Source organism: Prionailurus viverrinus, chromosome B2, assembly GCF_022837055.1.
Source record: "Prionailurus viverrinus isolate Anna chromosome B2, UM_Priviv_1.0, whole genome shotgun sequence".
In the NCBI taxonomy this organism is placed as follows: domain Eukaryota; kingdom Metazoa; phylum Chordata; class Mammalia; order Carnivora; family Felidae; genus Prionailurus; species Prionailurus viverrinus.
The window spans coordinates 63304679-63323481 of NC_062565.1; the positions used below are offsets into that span (position 1 = coordinate 63304679).

Below are 18803 nucleotides of genomic sequence, written 5' to 3' on the forward strand. Positions count from 1 at the left end.
ATGATGATTAATTGGTTTTAGGAAGAAAGTTAATTGGAGTTCTCATTCTTTATTCTACTTAGTGGGTATGTTACTATGTGGCTTTTCATTAGACTATGTAAGACAGTGTATTTAAACTTTATAAACAAAAGTTAACTTCAATATCTTGCAAAAAGTTACACAAAAGAAATCATTAAGGCTGCTCATGAATTCACAAGATGTCTGGAGTTCTTAACATGTTTCATGAGCTGAATTGATTTTGTTCATCTCAGTGTAGAGTGATAGTTACAGCCTTTTTTCTACCTCTGTGCTTTTTTGGTGTTGGGCAGAGTTTCAAAATAACTGAAGATATCTGCTTTTCATTATGGTAGGATTAATTATTGTAATATAACAGTTGGATATCTCTATAACAAGTACATCTTGTTATCAAAGTAATGAATAATTTAGCTCTGGAATATTGGGAGACAGAGGAAGAGGTGGAGACAGAGAGAGAAAGAGAAGGGCAGGCAGGAGGAAGAAGACAGGGATGAAAGGAGAGGTTGTTTCTGACCTGTGTCAAATATGTCAAATCATTGTAGGATTTATTTTAAACTACTAAATTTGCAACCACAGACTAATTTAAAATAGCCAATTTACATGTCTGTCATATTGAAATTCTGTCAATACTCTTTATTATTCTTATGTGGTTCCTTGCTTTTGCATTTAAAGGCACAATTGTACCTTTTTTGAACTGTAAAATCTCGGATTGTGAGTAATTTGTTCCACAAGATGAGAAAACATTTTTGATAATAATTTTAACTTGATAAATGAGCAATGTCTTGCAATATAAGTAATATATGACAGCGAATGTCATATGATCACAACTGAACCAATGGTTTTTGAAATTTGCTTTGATATACAAGTGCTTTGGACTATAAGCATGTTTCCGGAATGAATTATGCTCACAAACCAAAGTTTTACTATTTTATATTTCATGTCCAATGCCAAAAAACGTGAATCTGCTAAGCCAAGAGAAGAAATCTATTATTTTTGTAAAAAGATTGTGAGTGTGGCTTAGGATTACCCCATAGATATTAGAATGCGTGAAAAAGATGAAAACCAAATCTCTCTCTCTCTTTTTTTTTTTCTTGTTGGGAAGTAAGCATCTGTTTCAGTGCCTCAAATAAGAGATCTAGAGGTACTGAGAAAGCCTTTTCCATCATGTGTTCATTCCTTTGACTTTACTTTTTCTCCAGAATTTTTTACTTTGGAATATTTCTTATTTTGTGGGCATACTTTATTGTAATGAGTAACAATACCTATCTTGTAATTAAATACTTCTTTTTTGTATGAAACAACTAGCAAAAATTTGCAATTGCCTTCATTATCTGATTTCTTTCATACAGAGATCTATCTCAATAATTGAATCCATGCCTCTTTCTCTAATGGTCCATAAAATCATGAATCCTAAATTAAATAAAAACATTAAAAATATCTACCAATAACTTATTTGTATTAGCTTCTTTTTATCTTTTCAGTTAAATTACCATAGCTTTTAAGTGCCTAAATGTGATTTTCAAGAAAACTAATGATGTGTATTATCACTACTTTTTTAATAGATTGAACTTCATCAACTTAAAATCTACTGTAATTCAAACTTCATAGCCCAAGAAACATGCTGTGAAATATCAGATGCTAAGGTAAGTTAGTTTTCGTAGCATGTGAAGAATGCAGTCTGTAGAGTGTAGATGTAGAGCAGCCCTGAGTGTCTTCTGTTGAAGACAGGTAAGTAATTTGTTCCCAGTAAGACACCCCTTATAGTGCTCTCACATAGTTTCTTTTTACAGTGTGAATCCCAGTGTTTTGTCTTGAACTTTGGGAATGGTATGTCCTCACTTTGGACTTGACATAAAGAGAATTTATGACTTTCTCCTTAAAATATGTTCTAATGGTAACATCATCATTTTCCAGTTGCAGGAATTTTAAATCTGTAATCATATGTTACTCTTTCTCACTTTCCTCTTCTAGTTTGTTATCCATCTTGGATAGTTTTCCTTTGTGATAGATTTTTCATCTACCTTTTCCCTTTTATTGACATGGTCTGCCTTTATCTCCTGACTGGATTTTTGCATTATCATGTCAACTGCCTTTCCAGTCTCTACACCATTTTATTTGAAGATAACCAGAATAAGTCTCTGAATCACTGCTTTGTATATGCATTTATTTTCTCTCAATAAACATTTGTTATTCAAAAACACTGATCTTCTAGACATTGTGCTAAAGAACAAGGCTATAACAGTCATGAATAAGGCACATTCACTGCCTGCTGTTCATCTCTTTCCCCAAACCTTTGGTCACTCCCTGTTGGCAACAGAATATAAACCCGGTTACTCAGCCTCTCATTCTTAATATTCCCAACCTAACTGTGCAACTGTTAATTTCTTGTACCAATATTCCATTCAAAAAAAAATACTGAATTCAGCACTTTCTGTAGTTCTCATTATAGTGATCAGGTGCACTATCTTATGTTATTAGATACAGTTGCATTTGTTTTTATTTAATCAACTCCATTTTAAGCTCATTGAGGGGAGTTACACTTTCATGCTCCACTTTTTTTTTTTAATTTTTTAAAATGTTTATTTTTGACAGAGAGAGAGAGAGAGAGAGAGAGAGAGAGAGAGAGAGAGAGAGATGGAGTGCAAATGCGTAAAGGGCAGAGAGAAAGAGGGTGACACAGAATCTGAAACAGGCTCTAGGCTCTGAGCTGTCAGCACAGAGCCTGACATGGGGCTCGAACTCAGGAACCATGAGATCATGAGCTGAGCCAAAGTCGGACCCTTAACTGACTGAACCACCAGGTGCCCCTCATGCTATGCTTTTCTATTCCTAGAGCTTTGTTTCTAGAAGACAGTCAAAACACTTTCTTAAGTTGTTGACTTATCAACTATTAAAGCAGGTAGATGGGACAAAAAGTGTTTAACAGGGATTAATTTTAAAAAGTCTTACAGAGAGAACATATGAAAAGGAAAAGGAAAAGGTGAAATGTTTTTCTTTGTATCTTAGACTTTTCAGAACTTCTATACTTACATCCAAAATTGTATGAAAATTTTATCAATAACTTAGTAATTCAAAAATATTTTTAACTTCTGTCTCTCACTGTGAATAGTAGGATAATAATGTGGCTGATTTAAAGCATTATCTAAGTCTTTCAAAATTACTTGTTTTACTTATGTAACTTGGTTTTATAAAGCATATCTCCAAACCAGTTTATGGCTCTCATTCCAAGTAAAGTGAAAGCCAGCCAAATATCATTCTATAAATATCTAAAAAGATAATTTATAATGCCAATCTACAGACCTGAAATACCAAGACTTCCTGGAGCCACATATGTAAATTTTGAAGGTGTTTAATTCTCTGAAAGCTTATTTTTTAAATTAATTATTCCTTTAGGATGTAAGAGCTTTTAAAATAATAATTTTTCCTGATTAAAAAGTAGCATAAAAATTTTTTGATATATCTAAATACTGAATCTTGGGGTACTTGAGTGGTTCAGTCAGTTAAGTGTCCAACTCTTGATTTCAGCTCAGGTCATGATCTCATGATGGGTTGTAAGATCAAGCCCCATGTTGGGCTCTGCACTGACAGCATGGAGCCTCTTTGGGATTCTCTCTCTGCCCCTGCCCCGCTCTCTTTCTTTCTCTCACTCTTTCTGAAATAAATAAACATAAGAGAAAGAAAGAAAGAAAGAAAGAAAGAAAGAAAGAAAGAAAGAAAGAAGGAAGGAAAGAAAAAGAAAGAAAGAAAGAAAAGAGAAAGAAAGAGAGAGAGAAAGAAAGAAACAGAGAAAAAGAAAGTTGTATTCTTGACTAGTTTTTACTCTGTGTCATCACATAATAGATATTTTCAATACAAATTATGAGAAAACTGTTTAAGGAAGTATAGGTGATAGATTTAGTGGAGTGGTTTGATTATTAAAAACAATGATGTAACTTAATAAATTATGGGAAAAAAGTTATTCACATTTTAAAAATGTTACTTTGGAGTTAAATTGTGGAAAAGAAGGTAGGAATTCATCACCAACTGTAAGAAAAAAATAACAAAAACCTGCCTATTTTCCTGATGATAATTATTTGAAGGGACATCACCATTCTGTTAATGAGTAACAGAAAATAGAAACATGCTACATTTTACAAATGGGAAGATAAATAATTATATAAAAGCCATTTAAGTGCTTCTGTTATAATTCTGACACCAACTTTTTTTTTAAAAAATGTATTGAATTCAGAAAGTTTTAATGTGCTTGCTTAAAAATTTAATTTTATCTTGGAATTTCAAATCAGACATGTTTTTTGTTATTAATAGTTTATAGCATATTTCAAGGGTAAAATTTATTCAAGATAATTTGTAAATATACTTCTTTGCTTCTATTAATTAGATTTTCTGTTTCTGTCAAGTTTCATGACTACAGACATAGGCAGAAGGAGGAAATTAGCAACATTTGTTGAAAATAAATGTGAAATGTGATTAAAATTTGTAGGGCCAATTAAGTAAATATGTGTCCAATCAAAACCAGAAGTTTTACAAAGAGTCCTTACTTGTACATTTTCATGTTCTCTTTAGGCACTCTTTGGAGAGTGTGAACAGTTTTAGAGTGAAGACTGAGACATACTTTTCAAGTCATTTAAATCCCCAATTTAATGTAGTAAATCAGTTGTCCAGAGCAAAATTATGAACTCGAATTGGGTTGTGGTCATCTGAGTGGGAACCAGTAGAGCTGGACCTGACTGGAAAATCATATCAAATCATATGAGAGAAATGAACTATTCTGGTGATAATCATGTTTCATTCTAATGTGACTTGAAACTTGTGGACTTGGAAACTGATCAAGGTAACAAAAGAGCCAATTATTAAATCTGGAGAGGGTAAAGGTGATGGAACTAGTGGTGGACAAGGGAACCTAATCCCAGTGTCTCTGGGTGCTATTTTTCTTACAGTTTTTGTTGTTTTCACAGGCATTGGAATGCTACCCATTTTTTTCAAAATAATTTTGTGTCTTGAAAATTATGTACGTTTGTCATAGAAAACTTGGAAACTACAGCCAAATTTAAAGAAGGAAGTAGATATCAACCTTGGTCTCACCACAGTAAATAACCACTGACCATCCTTTACTACTTTTTTATCCTGACAATATTTTTCCAAGCATATATAATTTGTAATATGTAAAGTAATGTGTGAGCCCTTTCCCCTAAATTGGAAATTCAGAGTTATGAAATTGCAAGCATAAAATTACAAATTCACAGTTACAAACACTGATGAGGAGGCTGAAATTATGAAATAATTATTATGAAACTATTAATTATTAATTTAATAATTATTAATAATAATTAATCACTGGTAAGTGATGGGATAGGAGAAGATACATTTATCCTCCCATCTGGATTTATTTTTTGAGAGAAAAAGTCATTTTTCTGTAACTGAGTTTCACTTCATGTTATCCCACATGTTCTGAACCCACTGATAAAGTATAAATTTTGCCACTCGTCTTTTAAGGTGTAGACTTTTTAATAACTTTAAAGGACAATGGAGTAGAATAAGATACACTTTAATTAAATATATAGCATCTTGGAGTGTAAAAAGTATTTTTTTATTTGCTCTTTGTGTCTGTTTTGTTTTTCTTTTCATCATGTGTAATCTGAATCTAGCATTAGTTTCTCACATCTTCCAAAGTGTTTCCAACAGAATTTTTATGTCCCAGTTTATGTTAAATAGAAGTGAAATATTAAGGAGAATAGATTTAAGGGAAACTTGTGCCACTTTTTTTTTAAGCATTGTTCTCAACCACGCGATTTATTGAAAGGAGCTGCTGCTGTGGGTCTTGATTTAGCAACAGGCGTTGTTTCATTAGAGTTACAGTTTCATTTGTTGTTTTGCTCTGTCCTGGAACCATAAATACAGTTTTCTACATTATTTTCAGTCAAGGGTTATGGCGTAGTTTGTGTTCATAGTGATACATACTTGTCTTTCTGGGGTTTGCCTCCTCACCATGGGGAGCAGGGAGCTTTGGGCTCTTCCCAGCTTGAATGATGATGTTAAGAGTTTGTATGCCGAGGGGGAGCCTCTGGGCATAAAGAGGTTGTACATGAGATCCCAGGATGTAGGACCAGGTAGTTCTTTCTCAGGTTCACAGAAGCAGTTCTCCACCACTGAACCCCATCCTCTCTGGGGGCTCAATGAGGGCTAACCAATCTGATGCATGTGTGGACAATAGTCCCATTGACTGGCACTAATAAACAGTCCATGCCAAACCCGTGAGGTTTCTGAGAATACACCAAATCCTACAGAAACTTCTGGCTTAAACTTTCTTTTATTTATTTATTTATTTATTTATTTATTTATTTATTTATTTATTTATTTATTTATTTTTATGAAATTTATTGAAAAATTGGTTTCCATACAACACCCAGTGCTCATCCCAAAAGGTGCCCTCCTCAATACCCATCACCCACCCTCTCCTCCCTCCCACCCCCCATCAACCCTCAGTTTGTTCTCAGTTTTTAAGTCTCTTATGCTTTGGCTCTCTCCCATTCTAACCTCTTTTTTTTTTTTTTTTCCTTCCCCTCCCCCATGGGTTCCTGTGAAGTTTCTCAGGATCCACATAAGAGTGAAACCATATGGTATCTGTCTTTCTCTGTATGGCTTATTTCACTTAGCATCACACTCTCCAGTTCCATCCACGTTGCTACGAAAGGCCATATTTCATTTTTTCTCATTGCCACGTAATATTCCATTGTGTATATAAACCACAATTTCTTTATCCATTCATCAGTTGATGGACATTTAGGCTCTTTCCATAATTTGGCTATTGTTGAGAGTGCTGCTATGAACATTGGGGTACACGTGGCCCTATGCATCAGTGCTCCTGTATCCCTTGGATAAATTCCTAGCAGTGCTATTGCTGGGTCATAGGGTAGGTCTATTTTTAATTTTCTGAGGAACCTCCACACTGCTTTCCAGAGCGGCTGCACCAATTTGCATTCCCACCAACAGTGCAAGAGGGTTCCCGTTTCTCCACATCCTCTCCAGCATCTATAGTCTCCGGATTTGTTCATTTTGGCCACTCTGACTGGCGTGAGGTGATACCTGAGTGTGGTTTTGATTTGTATTTCCCTGATAAGGAGCGACGCTGAACATCTTTTCATGTGCCTGTTGGCCATCCGGATGTCTTCGTTAGAGAAGCGTCTATTCATGTTTTCTGCCCATTTCTTCACTGGGTTATTTGTTTTTTGGGTGTGGAGTTTGGTGAGCTCTTTATAGATTTTGGATACTAGCCCTTTGTCCGATATGTCATTTGCGAATATCTTTTCCCATTCCGTTGGTTGCCTTTTAGTTTTGTTGGTTGTTTCCTTTGCTGTGCAGAAGCTTTTTATCTTCATAAGGTCCCAGTAATTCACTTTTGCTTTTAATTCCCTTGCCTTTGGGGATGTGTCGAGTAAGAGATTGCTATGGCTGAGGTCAGAGAGGTCTTTTCCTGCTTTCTCCTCTAAGGTTTTGATGGTTTCCTGTCTCACATTCAGGTCCTTTATCCATTTTGAGTTTATTTTTGTGAATGGTGTGAGAAAGTGGTCTAGTTTCAACCTTCTGCATGTTGCTGTCCAGTTCTCCCAGCACCATTTGTTAAAGAGGCTGTCTTTTTTCCATTGGATGTTCTTTCCTGCTTTGTCAAAGATTAGTTGGCCATACGTTTGTGGGTCTAGTTCTGAGGTTTCTATTCTATTCCATTGGTCTATGTGTCTGTTTTGGTGCCAATACCATGCTGTCTTGATGATGACAGCTTTGTAGTAGAGGCTAAAGTCTGGGATTGTGATGCCTCCTGCTTTGGTCTTCTTCTTCAAAATTCCTTTGGCTATTCGGGGCCTTTTGTGGTTCCATACAAATTTTAGGATTGCTTGTTCTAGTTTCGAGAAGAATGCTGGTGCAATTTTGATTGGGATTGCATTGAATGTGTAGATAGCTTTGGGTAGTATTGACATTTTGACGATATTTATTTTTCCAATCCATGAGCAGGGAATGTCTTTCCATTTCTTTAAATCTTCTTCAATTTCCTTCATAAGCTTTCTATAGTTTTCAGCATACAGATCCTTTACATGTTTGGTTAGATTTATTCCTAGGTATTTTATGCTTCTTGGTGCAATTGTGAATGGGATCAGTTTCTGTATTTGTCTTTCCGTTGCTTCATTGTTAGTGTATAAGAATGCAACTGATTTCTGTACATTGATTTTGTATCCTGCAACTTTGCTGAATTCATGTATCAGTTCTAGCAGACTTTTGGTGGAGTCTATCGGATTTTCCATGTATAATATCATGTCATCTGCAAAAAGCGAAAGCTTGACTTCATCTTTGCCAATTTGGATGCCTTTGATTTCCTTTTGTTGTCTGATTGCTGATGCTAGAACTTCCAGCACTATGTTAAACAGCAGCGGTGAGAGTGGGCATCCTTGTCGTGTTCCTGATCTCAGGGAAAAAGCTCTCAGTTTTTCCCCGTTGAGGATAATGTTAGCTGTGGGCTTTTCATAAATGGCTTTTATGATCTTTGAGTATGTTCCTTCTATCCCGACTTTCTCAAGGGTTTTTATTAAGAAAGGGTGCTGGATTTTGTCAAAGGCCTTTTCTGCATCGATTGACAGGATCATATGGTTCTTCTCTTTTTTTTTGTTAATGTGATGTATCACATTGATTGATTTGCGAATGTTGAACCAGCCCTGCAGCCCAGGAATGAATCCCACTTGATCATGGTGAATAATTCTTTTTATATGCCGTTGAATTCGATTTGCTAGTATCTTATTGAGAATTTTTGCATCCATATTCATCAGGGATATTGGCCTGTAGTTCTCTTTTTTTACTGGGTCTCTGTCTGGTTTAGGAATCAAAGTAATACTGGCTTCATAGAATGAGTCTGGCAGTTTTCCTTCCCTTTCTATTTCTTGGAATTGCTTGAGAAGGATAGGTATTATCTCTGCTTTAAACGTCTGGTAGAACTCCCCTGGGAAGCCATCTGGTCCTGGACTCTTATTTGTTGGGAGATTTTTGATAACCGATTCAATTTCTTCACTGGTTATGGGTCTGTTCAAGCTTTCTATTTCCTCCTGATTGAGTTTTGGAAGAGTGTGGGTGTCAGGAATTTGTCCATTTCTTCCAGGTTGTCCAATTTGTTGGAATATAATTTTTCATAGTATTCCCTGATAATTGTTTGTATCTCTCAGGGATTGGTTGTAATAATTCCATTTTCATTCATGATTTTATCTATTTGGGTCATCTCCCTTTTCTTTTTGAGAAGCCTGGCTAGAGGTTTGTCAATTTTGTTTATTTTTTCAAAAAACCAACTCTTGGTTTCGTTGATCTGCTCTACAGTTTTTTTAGTTTCTATATTGTTTATTTCTGCTCTGATCTTTATTATTTCTCTTCTTCTGCTGGGCTTAGGCTGCCTTTGCTGTTCTGCTTCTAGTTCCTTTAGGTGTGCTGTTAGATTTTGTATTTGGGATTTTTCTTGTTTCTTGAGATAGGCCTGGATTGCAATGTATTTTCCTCTCAGGACTGCCTTTGCTGCGTCCCAAAGCGTTTGGATTGTTGTATTTTCATTTTCGTTTGTTTCCATATATTTTTTAATTTCTTCTCTAATTGCCTGGTTGACCCACTCATTCGTTAGTAGGGTGCTCTTTAACCTCCATGCTTTTGGAGATTTTCCAGACTTTTTTCTGTAGTTGATTTCAAGCTTGATAGCATTGTGGTCTGAAAGTAAGCATGGTATAGTTTCAATTCTTGTAAACTTATGAAGGTCTGTTTTGTGACCCAGTATATGATCTATCTTGGAGAATGTTCCATGTGCACTCGAGAAGAAAGTATATTCTGTTGCTTTGGGATGCAGAGTTCTAAATATATCTGTCAAGTCCATCTGATCCAGTGTCTCATTCAGGGCCCTTGTTTCTTTATTGACCGTGTGTCTAGATGATCTATCCATTTCTGTAAGTGGTGTATTAAAGTCCCCTGCAATTACCACATTCTTATCAATAAGGTTGCTTATGTTTATGAGTAATTGTTTTATATATTTGGGGGCTCCGGTATTCGGTGCATAGACATTTATAATTGTTAGCTCTTCCTGATGGATAGACCCTGTAACTATTATATAATATCCTTCTTCATATCTTGTTACAGCCTTTAATTTAAAGTCTAGTTTGTCTGATATAAGTATGGCTACTCCAGCTTTCTTTTGGCTTCCAGTCGCATTATAAATAGTGTCCATCCCCTCACTCTCAATCTAAAGGTGTCCTCAGGTCTAAAATGAGTCTCTTGTAGACAGCAAATAGATGGGTCTTGTTTTTTTATCCATTCTGATACCCTATGTCTTTTGGTTGGCGCATTTAGTCCATTTACATTCAGTGTTATTATAGAAAGATACGGGTTTAGAGTCATTGTGATGTCTGTATGTTTTATGCTTATAGTGATGTCTCTGGGACTTTGTCTCACAGGGTCCCCCTTAGGATCTCTTGTAGGGCTGGTTTAGTGGTGATGAATTCCTTCAGTTTTTGTTTGTTTGGGAAGACCTTTATCTCTCCTTCTATTCTAAATGACAGACTTGCTGGATAAAGGATTCTCGGCTGCATATTTTTTCTGTCTAGCACCCTGAAAATCTCGTGCCAATTCTTTCTGGCCTGCCAAGTTTCAAAAGAGAGATCAGTCACGAGTCTAATAGGTCTCCCTTTATATGTGAGGGCACATTTACCCCTTGCTGCTTTCAGAATTTTCTCTTTATCCTTGTATTTTGCCAGTTTCACTATGATATGTTGTGCAGAAGATCGATTCAAGTTACGTCTGAAGGGAGTTCTCTGTGCCTCTTGGATTTCAAGGCCTTTTTCCTTCCCCAGTTCAGGGAAGTTCTCAGCTATTATTTCTTCAAGTACCCCTTCAGCACCTTTCCTCTCTCTTCCTCCTCTGGGATACCAATTATGCGTATATTATTTCTTTTTACTGTATCACTTAATTCTCTAATTTTCCCCTCATACTCCTGGATTTTTTTATCTCTCTTTTTCTCAGCTTCCTCTTTTTCCATAACTTTATCTTCTAGTTCACCTATTCTCTCCTCTGCCTCTTCAAGCCGAGCTGTGGTGGTTTCCATTTTGTTATGCATTTCGTTTAAAGCATTTTTCAACTCCTCGTGACTGTTCCTTAGTCCCTTGATCTCTGTAGCAAGAGATTCTCTGCTGTCCTGTATACTGTTTTCAAGCCCAGCGATTAATTTTATGACTATTATTCTAAATTCACTTTCTGTTATGTTATTTAAGTCCTCTTTGATCAGCTCATTAGCTGTTGTTATTTCCTGGAGATTCTTCTGAGGGGAGTTCTTCCGCTTGGTCATTTTGGATAGTCCCTGGCGTGGTGAGGACCTGCAGGGCACTTCCCCTGTGCTGTGGTGTATAACTGGAGTTGGTGGTCAGGGCCGCAGTCAGACCTGATGTCTGCCCCCAGCCCACCGCTGGGGCCACAGTCAGACTGGTGTGTGCCTTCTCTTCCCCTCTCCTAGGGGCGGGATTCACTGTGGGGTGGTGTGGCTCGTCTGGGCTACTTGCACCCTGCCAGGCTTGTGATGCTGGGCATCTGGCATATTAGCTGGGGTGGGTAGGCAAGGTGCTCGGGGGCAGAAGGGGCAGGCTTAGATCGCTTCTCCTTAGGTGATCCACTTCAGGAGGGGCCCTGTGGCAGCGGGAGGGAGTCAGATCTGCTGCCGGAGGTTTGGTTCTGCAGAAGCACAGAGTTGGGTGTTTGCGCGGAGTGGGCAAGTTCCCTGGCAGGAACCAGTTCCCTTTGGGATTTCGGCTGGGGGATGGGCGGGGGAGATGGCGCTGGCGAGCGCCTTTGTTCCCCACCAAACTGAGCTCTTGTCAGGGGGCTCAGCAGCTCTCCCTCCCTTTGTCCTCCAGCCTTCCCGCTTTCTGAGCAGAGCTGTTAACTTATGACCTCCCAGACGCTAAGTCGCGCTTGTTGTGGGAACACAGTCCGTCAGGCCCCTCCGCTTTTGCAAGCCAGACTCGGGGGCTCTGCTTGGCCGGCGAGTCGCCCCTCCGCCCCGACTCTCTCCCGCCAGTCCGTGGAGCGCGCACCGCCTCGCCGCCCTTCCTACCCTCTTCCGTGGGCCTCTCGTCTGCGTTTGGCTCCGGCGACTCCATTCTGCTAATCCTCTGGCGGTTTTCTGGGTTATTTAGGCAGGTGTAGATGGAATCTAAGTGATCAGCAGGACGTGCGGTGAGCCCAGAGTCCTCCTAAGCCGCCATCTTGCCGCCCAGATTCTGGCTTGAACTTTCTAGCATCTTGAAAGTGGCTGAAATGGCCATAAGTGCCTGAATAGGCCCCCCAAGCCACCATCACACCACTGTAGTAGGGAAGATGGAGACAGTATTGCCTGCCATATACATAATGAAGAGGTTCATGGGAATCTGCTTGAAGGAACCCAAGGCAATGTTCCAGTAGCGCTTCTCCGCTAGAATCCTGTCTGTCTCTTGCATGCTGGTTTCAGGCAGGCACTTGATTGTCCAAGCAACTGTCAGGGTACAGTGAGTCTCCCTGGCTACTGCCCTGGTCACTTTGGCTCCTGCTGCCTCCTCCAGGCCCGCTCGGCTCAATGGCCCACTTGAAGCACCAACGTTAGCCACCATCGGTTAGCCACCAGGCCCTCAGGGTCATCATGGCAATGGCTGCCTACCAAAGCTACCAAGCTCCTTATGCCTTTACATTCATCTTATAGGAGTAAATGATGTTCTAAAAGTTCAAGTCACTTGCTTTTATTTTAAATTTTGTTCCACAAAAACGTATACAGATGTAATGTGTATAACTATTCTATGGTAACAATGCAGTTATTGTAAATATTTGATATTTCTGTACTTATCATAAAGTCATTTATAATAGCTTTAGAATTCCTCATCAAAACAAATTTTAGCGCATTTCTAACATGTTGTAGTGTAATAAAACACACTGGAGACCTAGTGAAAGAGAAAAGACATTATCAACTTTCATATACCTGTATCAACTTTTGGCTAATTAGAAGGTGGTTCTTTCAGGCAACTCCAGTCATCCCTAGTTTGGTGGGAGCCAGTATTTGGGATGCTAGAATGTTGGGAATTAACTCTATTCATTTTTCTGGATTTTAGTGTCCAGATTATGATGGCTTTGGAAGCACTGCATCATCACTGTTACCCGCTCATGCCAGTAAACTGTCTGCCTATCTTCCAGCAAAGGAGGGACTTCAAGACCGGTGCCAGTGCATTCCAAACAAGGTTTGCTAGTTTTAATCTATGCCCACTGAGAAGCCACTGCACAAAGCGAGCCATCCCCTTGAATGTGGCCCCAGTGCACAGAATGTATCTTGACCTCTAGTGCTAGTTGAATCAAAAGCATAAGCCATTCAGTCGCTGGGATGGATTATGAGAAGGTAATTGGAGAAAGGATTTCATGCATTGTTTTCTGGCTAGTTCTGAAGCCATAGACTTTCCAGGCTATGAATGAGAATGGATAGAAAGGTAAGGGGAGGGCCCACCTGTACAATAGGCAAATATTGAGTACTTAGCATGTGCCAGGAGTAAGCTTCAGTTTTGGGAATTCACAGGTGAAACAGTGCCTGCTCTTCCACACGTACACAAAAATACCCTATATGGTATTTCTTTGTTGTGTGGAGGCTGTTTGTCCAGTATCTCCAAATATACAGCCAGCCATCTCCTTTTGCCATAAATTGCGTAGAGAATTTATAGAGAATATCACTCAAAGAAGTTGCTTCTCTGGTACCACTACAGTCCCCTGGTCAGGAAGAGTGTGTCCGTGGACCGACATAAACTTCTTTTGTGAATAGTAATGGCAGTCAAGAGGCTATGCTAAAAGTAGGCTGAGTGATTTCTTGATGGTTTTCCTCTATACCCTTACCTGGGAAAGGAAAGAGGTTCCTAGAGCAGAATGTCCCCTGGCACTGTCACTTCTTACTTCCCCTTAGAGACATAACACATCCTGCTACCCCTTTGCTCTTGGTTGGAGGAGGGGGTATACGGGTGAGGTAAAGTTTAGAGGAAATTTACATTTCTTGTAGCAACCAACACTGTATCATAGGCTCCATGAGAAAGGCAGGTGCAGGGCCATAGGGAAGCATCATGTGTTCAAGGTCCTGGAAAGTCTCATGGAGGAGATGATGTCAAATGGTGTTTGGAAGACGGAGAGTACTGAGCCTCCTGAACAAGGGAAGGGCATTCCAGCAGAGGGACCGCCATCAGCTCAGAGGAGAGTAAAGCTTTATCCTACTGTTGTCACCTTCATATTTACAAATTATTAGTCTTTGGCTCAATGTGACAGAATGTTTGATAACACAGAAATTCACTTTTGCTCAGGGAGAAGCAGGTTTTCCAGGAACTCCAGGCTCACCTGGTCAGAAAGGGGATAAAGGAGAACCGGTAAGATACCACAAAACTCTGTCAGAATGAAAGTGGATTGGTTCAAAAGTGATTTAAAAATGTGTCCACGCCATATCTCTATGTCCCATACAAATGCACGTTTCTGTTAAAGGCTATTAAGGACTATATTTAAATGCTGATCACTGAAATGAGAAAGACTATATCAGCATCCAAGTCTGCTTTTGAGTTCCTATTGGAACTAAAATTTTAAAAGATATAGAGACCCAAATCTTTGTTATCTATAAACTATAAGCAAAATTGTGAAGTAAGAAAATTTATATTTTGTTATGCCCTAACTTTCTTTAGCATTCTGTTCACCGAATACTTGATGAACTCTTATTTCACTTGTGTGTTGATGGGTCCCCACTGAAGATTCTTTTTTAGCTTCTTATTCATTTATTTGTGTATTTTACTTTTATATAAATTATACCCTCTTCACCCATTTCACAGAGCATGAGCAGGGGAAGGGCAGAGAGAGAGAGAGAGAGAGAGAGAGAGAGAGAGAGAGAGAGGCAGAATCTGAAGCAGGCTCCAGGCTCTCAGTTGTCAACACCAGAGCCTGGCGTGGGGCTTAAACCATGGACTGCAAGATCATGACCTGAGTCAAAGTTGGATGCTTAACTGACTGAGCCACCCAGGTGCCCTGAAAAATGCCATTTTGATAGGGATTGCACTGTACTGTAGATGACTTTGTGTAGTATAGATATTTGAACAATATTGATTCTTCTAATCCATGAGCATAGAATATCTTTCCATTTGTATTTTCTTCAATTTCTTTTATTAATGTCTTATAGTTTTCAATATACATGTCTTTCACTTCCTTGGTTAAATTTATTCCTAGGTATTTTATTCTTTTTGATGCAATTATAATTAAGATTTTTTAAGATTTCTCTTTCTCATAGTTCACTATTAGTGTATAGAAACACCACAGATTTTTGTATCTTGATTTTGTACTCTGCAACTTTACTGAATTTGTTAATTAGTTCTAACAGTCTTTTGATGGAGTCTTTAGGGTTTTCTATATATGCAATCATGTCATTTGTAAGTTGTGACAGTTTCACTTATTCCTTTCCAATTTGGATGCCTTTTCTTTCTTTTTCTTGCCTAATTGTTTTGGCTAGGACTTCCAATACTATGTTGAATAGTAGTAGTGGAATTAGGCACCCTTGTCTTGTTTCTGATCTTAAAGGAAAAGTTTTCAGCTTTTCACCATTGAGTATGATGTTAGTTGTGGGCTTGTCATATATGGCCATTATTATGTTGAAGTACTTTCCCTCTATCGTCACTTTATTAAGAATTTTTATCATATATGGATGTTAAATTTTGTCAAATACTTTTTCTGCATCTATTGAGATGATAATATGATTTTTATCCTTAAATTTGTTAATACAGTGTATCATATTGACTAATTTATGGATGTTGAACCATCCTTGCATGCCTGTAATAAATCCCACTTGATCATGGTATATGATACTTTTAATATATTGTTGAATTCTGTTTGGTTATATTTTGTGAGAATTTTTACACCTATATTCATCAGGGGTATTAGCTTGTAATTTTATTTATTTGTGGCATATTTGTCTAATTTTGATATCATGGTAATGCTGGCCACATAAAACAGATTTGAAAGAGTTCTCTTATTCTGCATTTTGGAAGAGTTTGAGAAGGATTGGTACTAATTCTTCTTTGAATGTTTGGTAGAATTCACCAGTGAAACTGTCTGGTCCTGCAGATTTGTTTACTAGGAGATTTTTGATTAATGATTCAGTCTCCCTATTAGTAATCAGTCTGCTCATTTTTTGTTTATCATGGTTCAGTCTTGGTAAGATATATGTTTCTAGAAATTTATACATTTCTTCTACGTTGTCCAATTTGTTGACATATCATTGTTTGTAGTAGTCTCATGATCCCTTATGTTTCTGTGGTATCAGTTGTAACTTCTTTTTCAATTCTGATTTTATTTGTGTCCTTTGTGTATTTATTGTGTATTTATCTATTTATTTGATGAATATACTCAAGGGTTGTCAATTTTGTTTCTCTTTCAAAGAACGAGCTCTTAGTTTCATTGGTCTCTATTATCTTTTTAGTCTCTATTTCATTTATTTCTGCTGTACTCTTTGTTATTTACTTCCTTCTACTAACTCTGGGCTTTGATTGTTTTTTTCCTAGTTCCTTGAGGTGTAAAGTTAAGTTGCTTATTTGAGACTTTTTGTGTTGCTTGTGGTAGGCATTTATCACAATGAACTTCCCTCCTGGAATTGCCTTTGCTGTATCTCAGAAATTTTGGTATGCTGTATTTACATTTTCATTTGTCTCAAGATATTTTTTATCTCTCTTTTTATTTTTTCTTTGATCCATTGATTACTCAGTAGCATGTTGTTTAATATCCACATATTTGTGAATTTTTCAGTTTCTTTTTCATTTAATTAATTTCTAGTTGCACACCTCTATGGTTACAAGAGATGCTTGAAATGATTTCAGTTTCTTAAATTTAAGATTTGTTTTTGTGGCCTAACGTTTGATCTGTCTTGAAAAGTGTTCCATGTGCACTTGAAAAGAATGTGTATTTTGTTACTTTTGCATGGAATGTTCTGATCCTGGTGTATAATGCTTTCACTTTATTGTTGAGTTCATTTTGTTAATATTTTGTTGAGGATACTTGCATCTATGTTTATCAGGGATATTCATTTATAATTTACTTTTCTCGTGACTTGTTTCTCTTGTCTGCTGAGGAGTCCCACTTAAGATTCTTCCTTAGCTTCCTACCCTTTTCTTAAACAGTTCATCTTTGTTGAACTAATTCTAAGCAGTATCCCGTGTTTAGAGATCTGCCTTTCCCTTCTCCCTGCTGTATCAAAACTTAAGTGTTCTCTTTTCCACTTTTTAATATCATGTCTTTTGTTAGATACCTAAATAAATTAATTTGTGCTAGGCTTAGGAGTTGATTATGTTTTTGTTATCTTTCCAAGGTGAAACAGATTTAAATTCCATTCATGCCGTAACTTGGAAGTCCATGGTTCTAAATTAACAAAATAATCTAAGTGGGCTCCTTATTTTAAAGGGTAGGAGACTGATGTCTGAGCAATGACTGATCCTTCAGACTTGCACAGCAAACTTCAACAAAGACAATCATAGGCATTTGACTCCTAAAGTAAGTTCTGCCCATTGTGGCTTGCATGGCAACTTTAGGAACCTTAGTAGCTGTTCAAAAGGGAATTTTGAAGTAGGATGGAGCATATAGTTTTGCCCTTTAAATCAAATTACTTGGGATAACTTTGCTGAATGCCACTAAACAATATTTAGTTCTAAGGACTACATCAATCAAACTGAACATATAAATCATTATAGCAATAGCTAGTATTTACTGAATACTTACTATGTGCCAGACACTGAGAAGAGTGATTTACATATCTTTTCTTTTTGATCCTTAAAACTCTTCATGTTAAGTGTTGGTATTACTATTTTATAGAAGGCAAAACTGAAGTTTAAGGAGGTGAAATTATTGACCAAGGCCATGTGGTCAAGCTGGGATCTGAACCCCTAGACCTGTCAAATCCAGTGTCCTTCTCTTAATCAGTTTGCATTTTGAAGTTGCTCTATATTAAAGGCTCTTCAGTATTATTTGTGTTCTTTGATCATGGTACTTCCACTTGTAATACTCATTTTAATCCTTTTAACTTCATAAAGAAAGGCAACCCAATATTTTTATCCTCATTTTGCAACTGAGAAAACCATGCATGGGTAGAATGGTGTGCTCAAGGTAACATAATTAAGAGGACTCATAGAGTAGAGAGATCTGAATTAATCCCAACTCTTCTTAGGTTAGGAGTGTGAGTTTGGCCAAGCCACCCAGTCTCTTCATGTTTCATTTCCCTCATCTGTAAAGGAGGGTGTATAATCTATCAGTTCTATCTACATTGTAAGGTTGACACAAAGTACTTTGAAAATGCATATATGGCTTACTTGTTGGTTGATTGTGATGTGATTCACATTACCATTTTTTAACTTGACTTTCTTATTCTTTGACTTACCAATTCTATCAATTTAAGATTACTGGCATAGGAAGAAATTTCACATGTCAGTTTTAGAAAGGATAAAATACTTTAAAAATATCCTTGCCCCTGTTAAAAAATATTACATAAATATTAATAAAATCATTAAGTCACCTTTAAATGATTTTTTTAAAAAGATTAAGTGCCGAGTCTCTCTTGTTAGAGCATATATCTTTTAAAGACTCATTCTTTCTCCTTACTCTTTAGTCATAAATAGATGTCTCCTTTAATATGTAAATATTCATTTTTCTTTTATTCGTTAATTTATCAGCAACTATTTTTTGAGTTCCTATTATTACAACAAAAAGTATAC

General features: G+C 37.3%; 1 protein-coding gene across 1 annotated transcript in view; it reads left to right on the forward strand.

The window, feature by feature from the left end:
* The window catches only part of COL19A1 (collagen type XIX alpha 1 chain), a 354142-nt gene that overhangs the window by 63072 nt on the left and 272267 nt on the right, over positions 1–18803 (forward strand). Inside the window, exons 7-9 of the mRNA XM_047860196.1 lie at positions 1578–1658; positions 13155–13280; positions 14376–14438. Coding sequence (XP_047716152.1) covers positions 1578–1658; positions 13155–13280; positions 14376–14438 — 270 coding nt within the window. The remainder of the gene's footprint in view (positions 1–1577; positions 1659–13154; positions 13281–14375; positions 14439–18803) is intronic.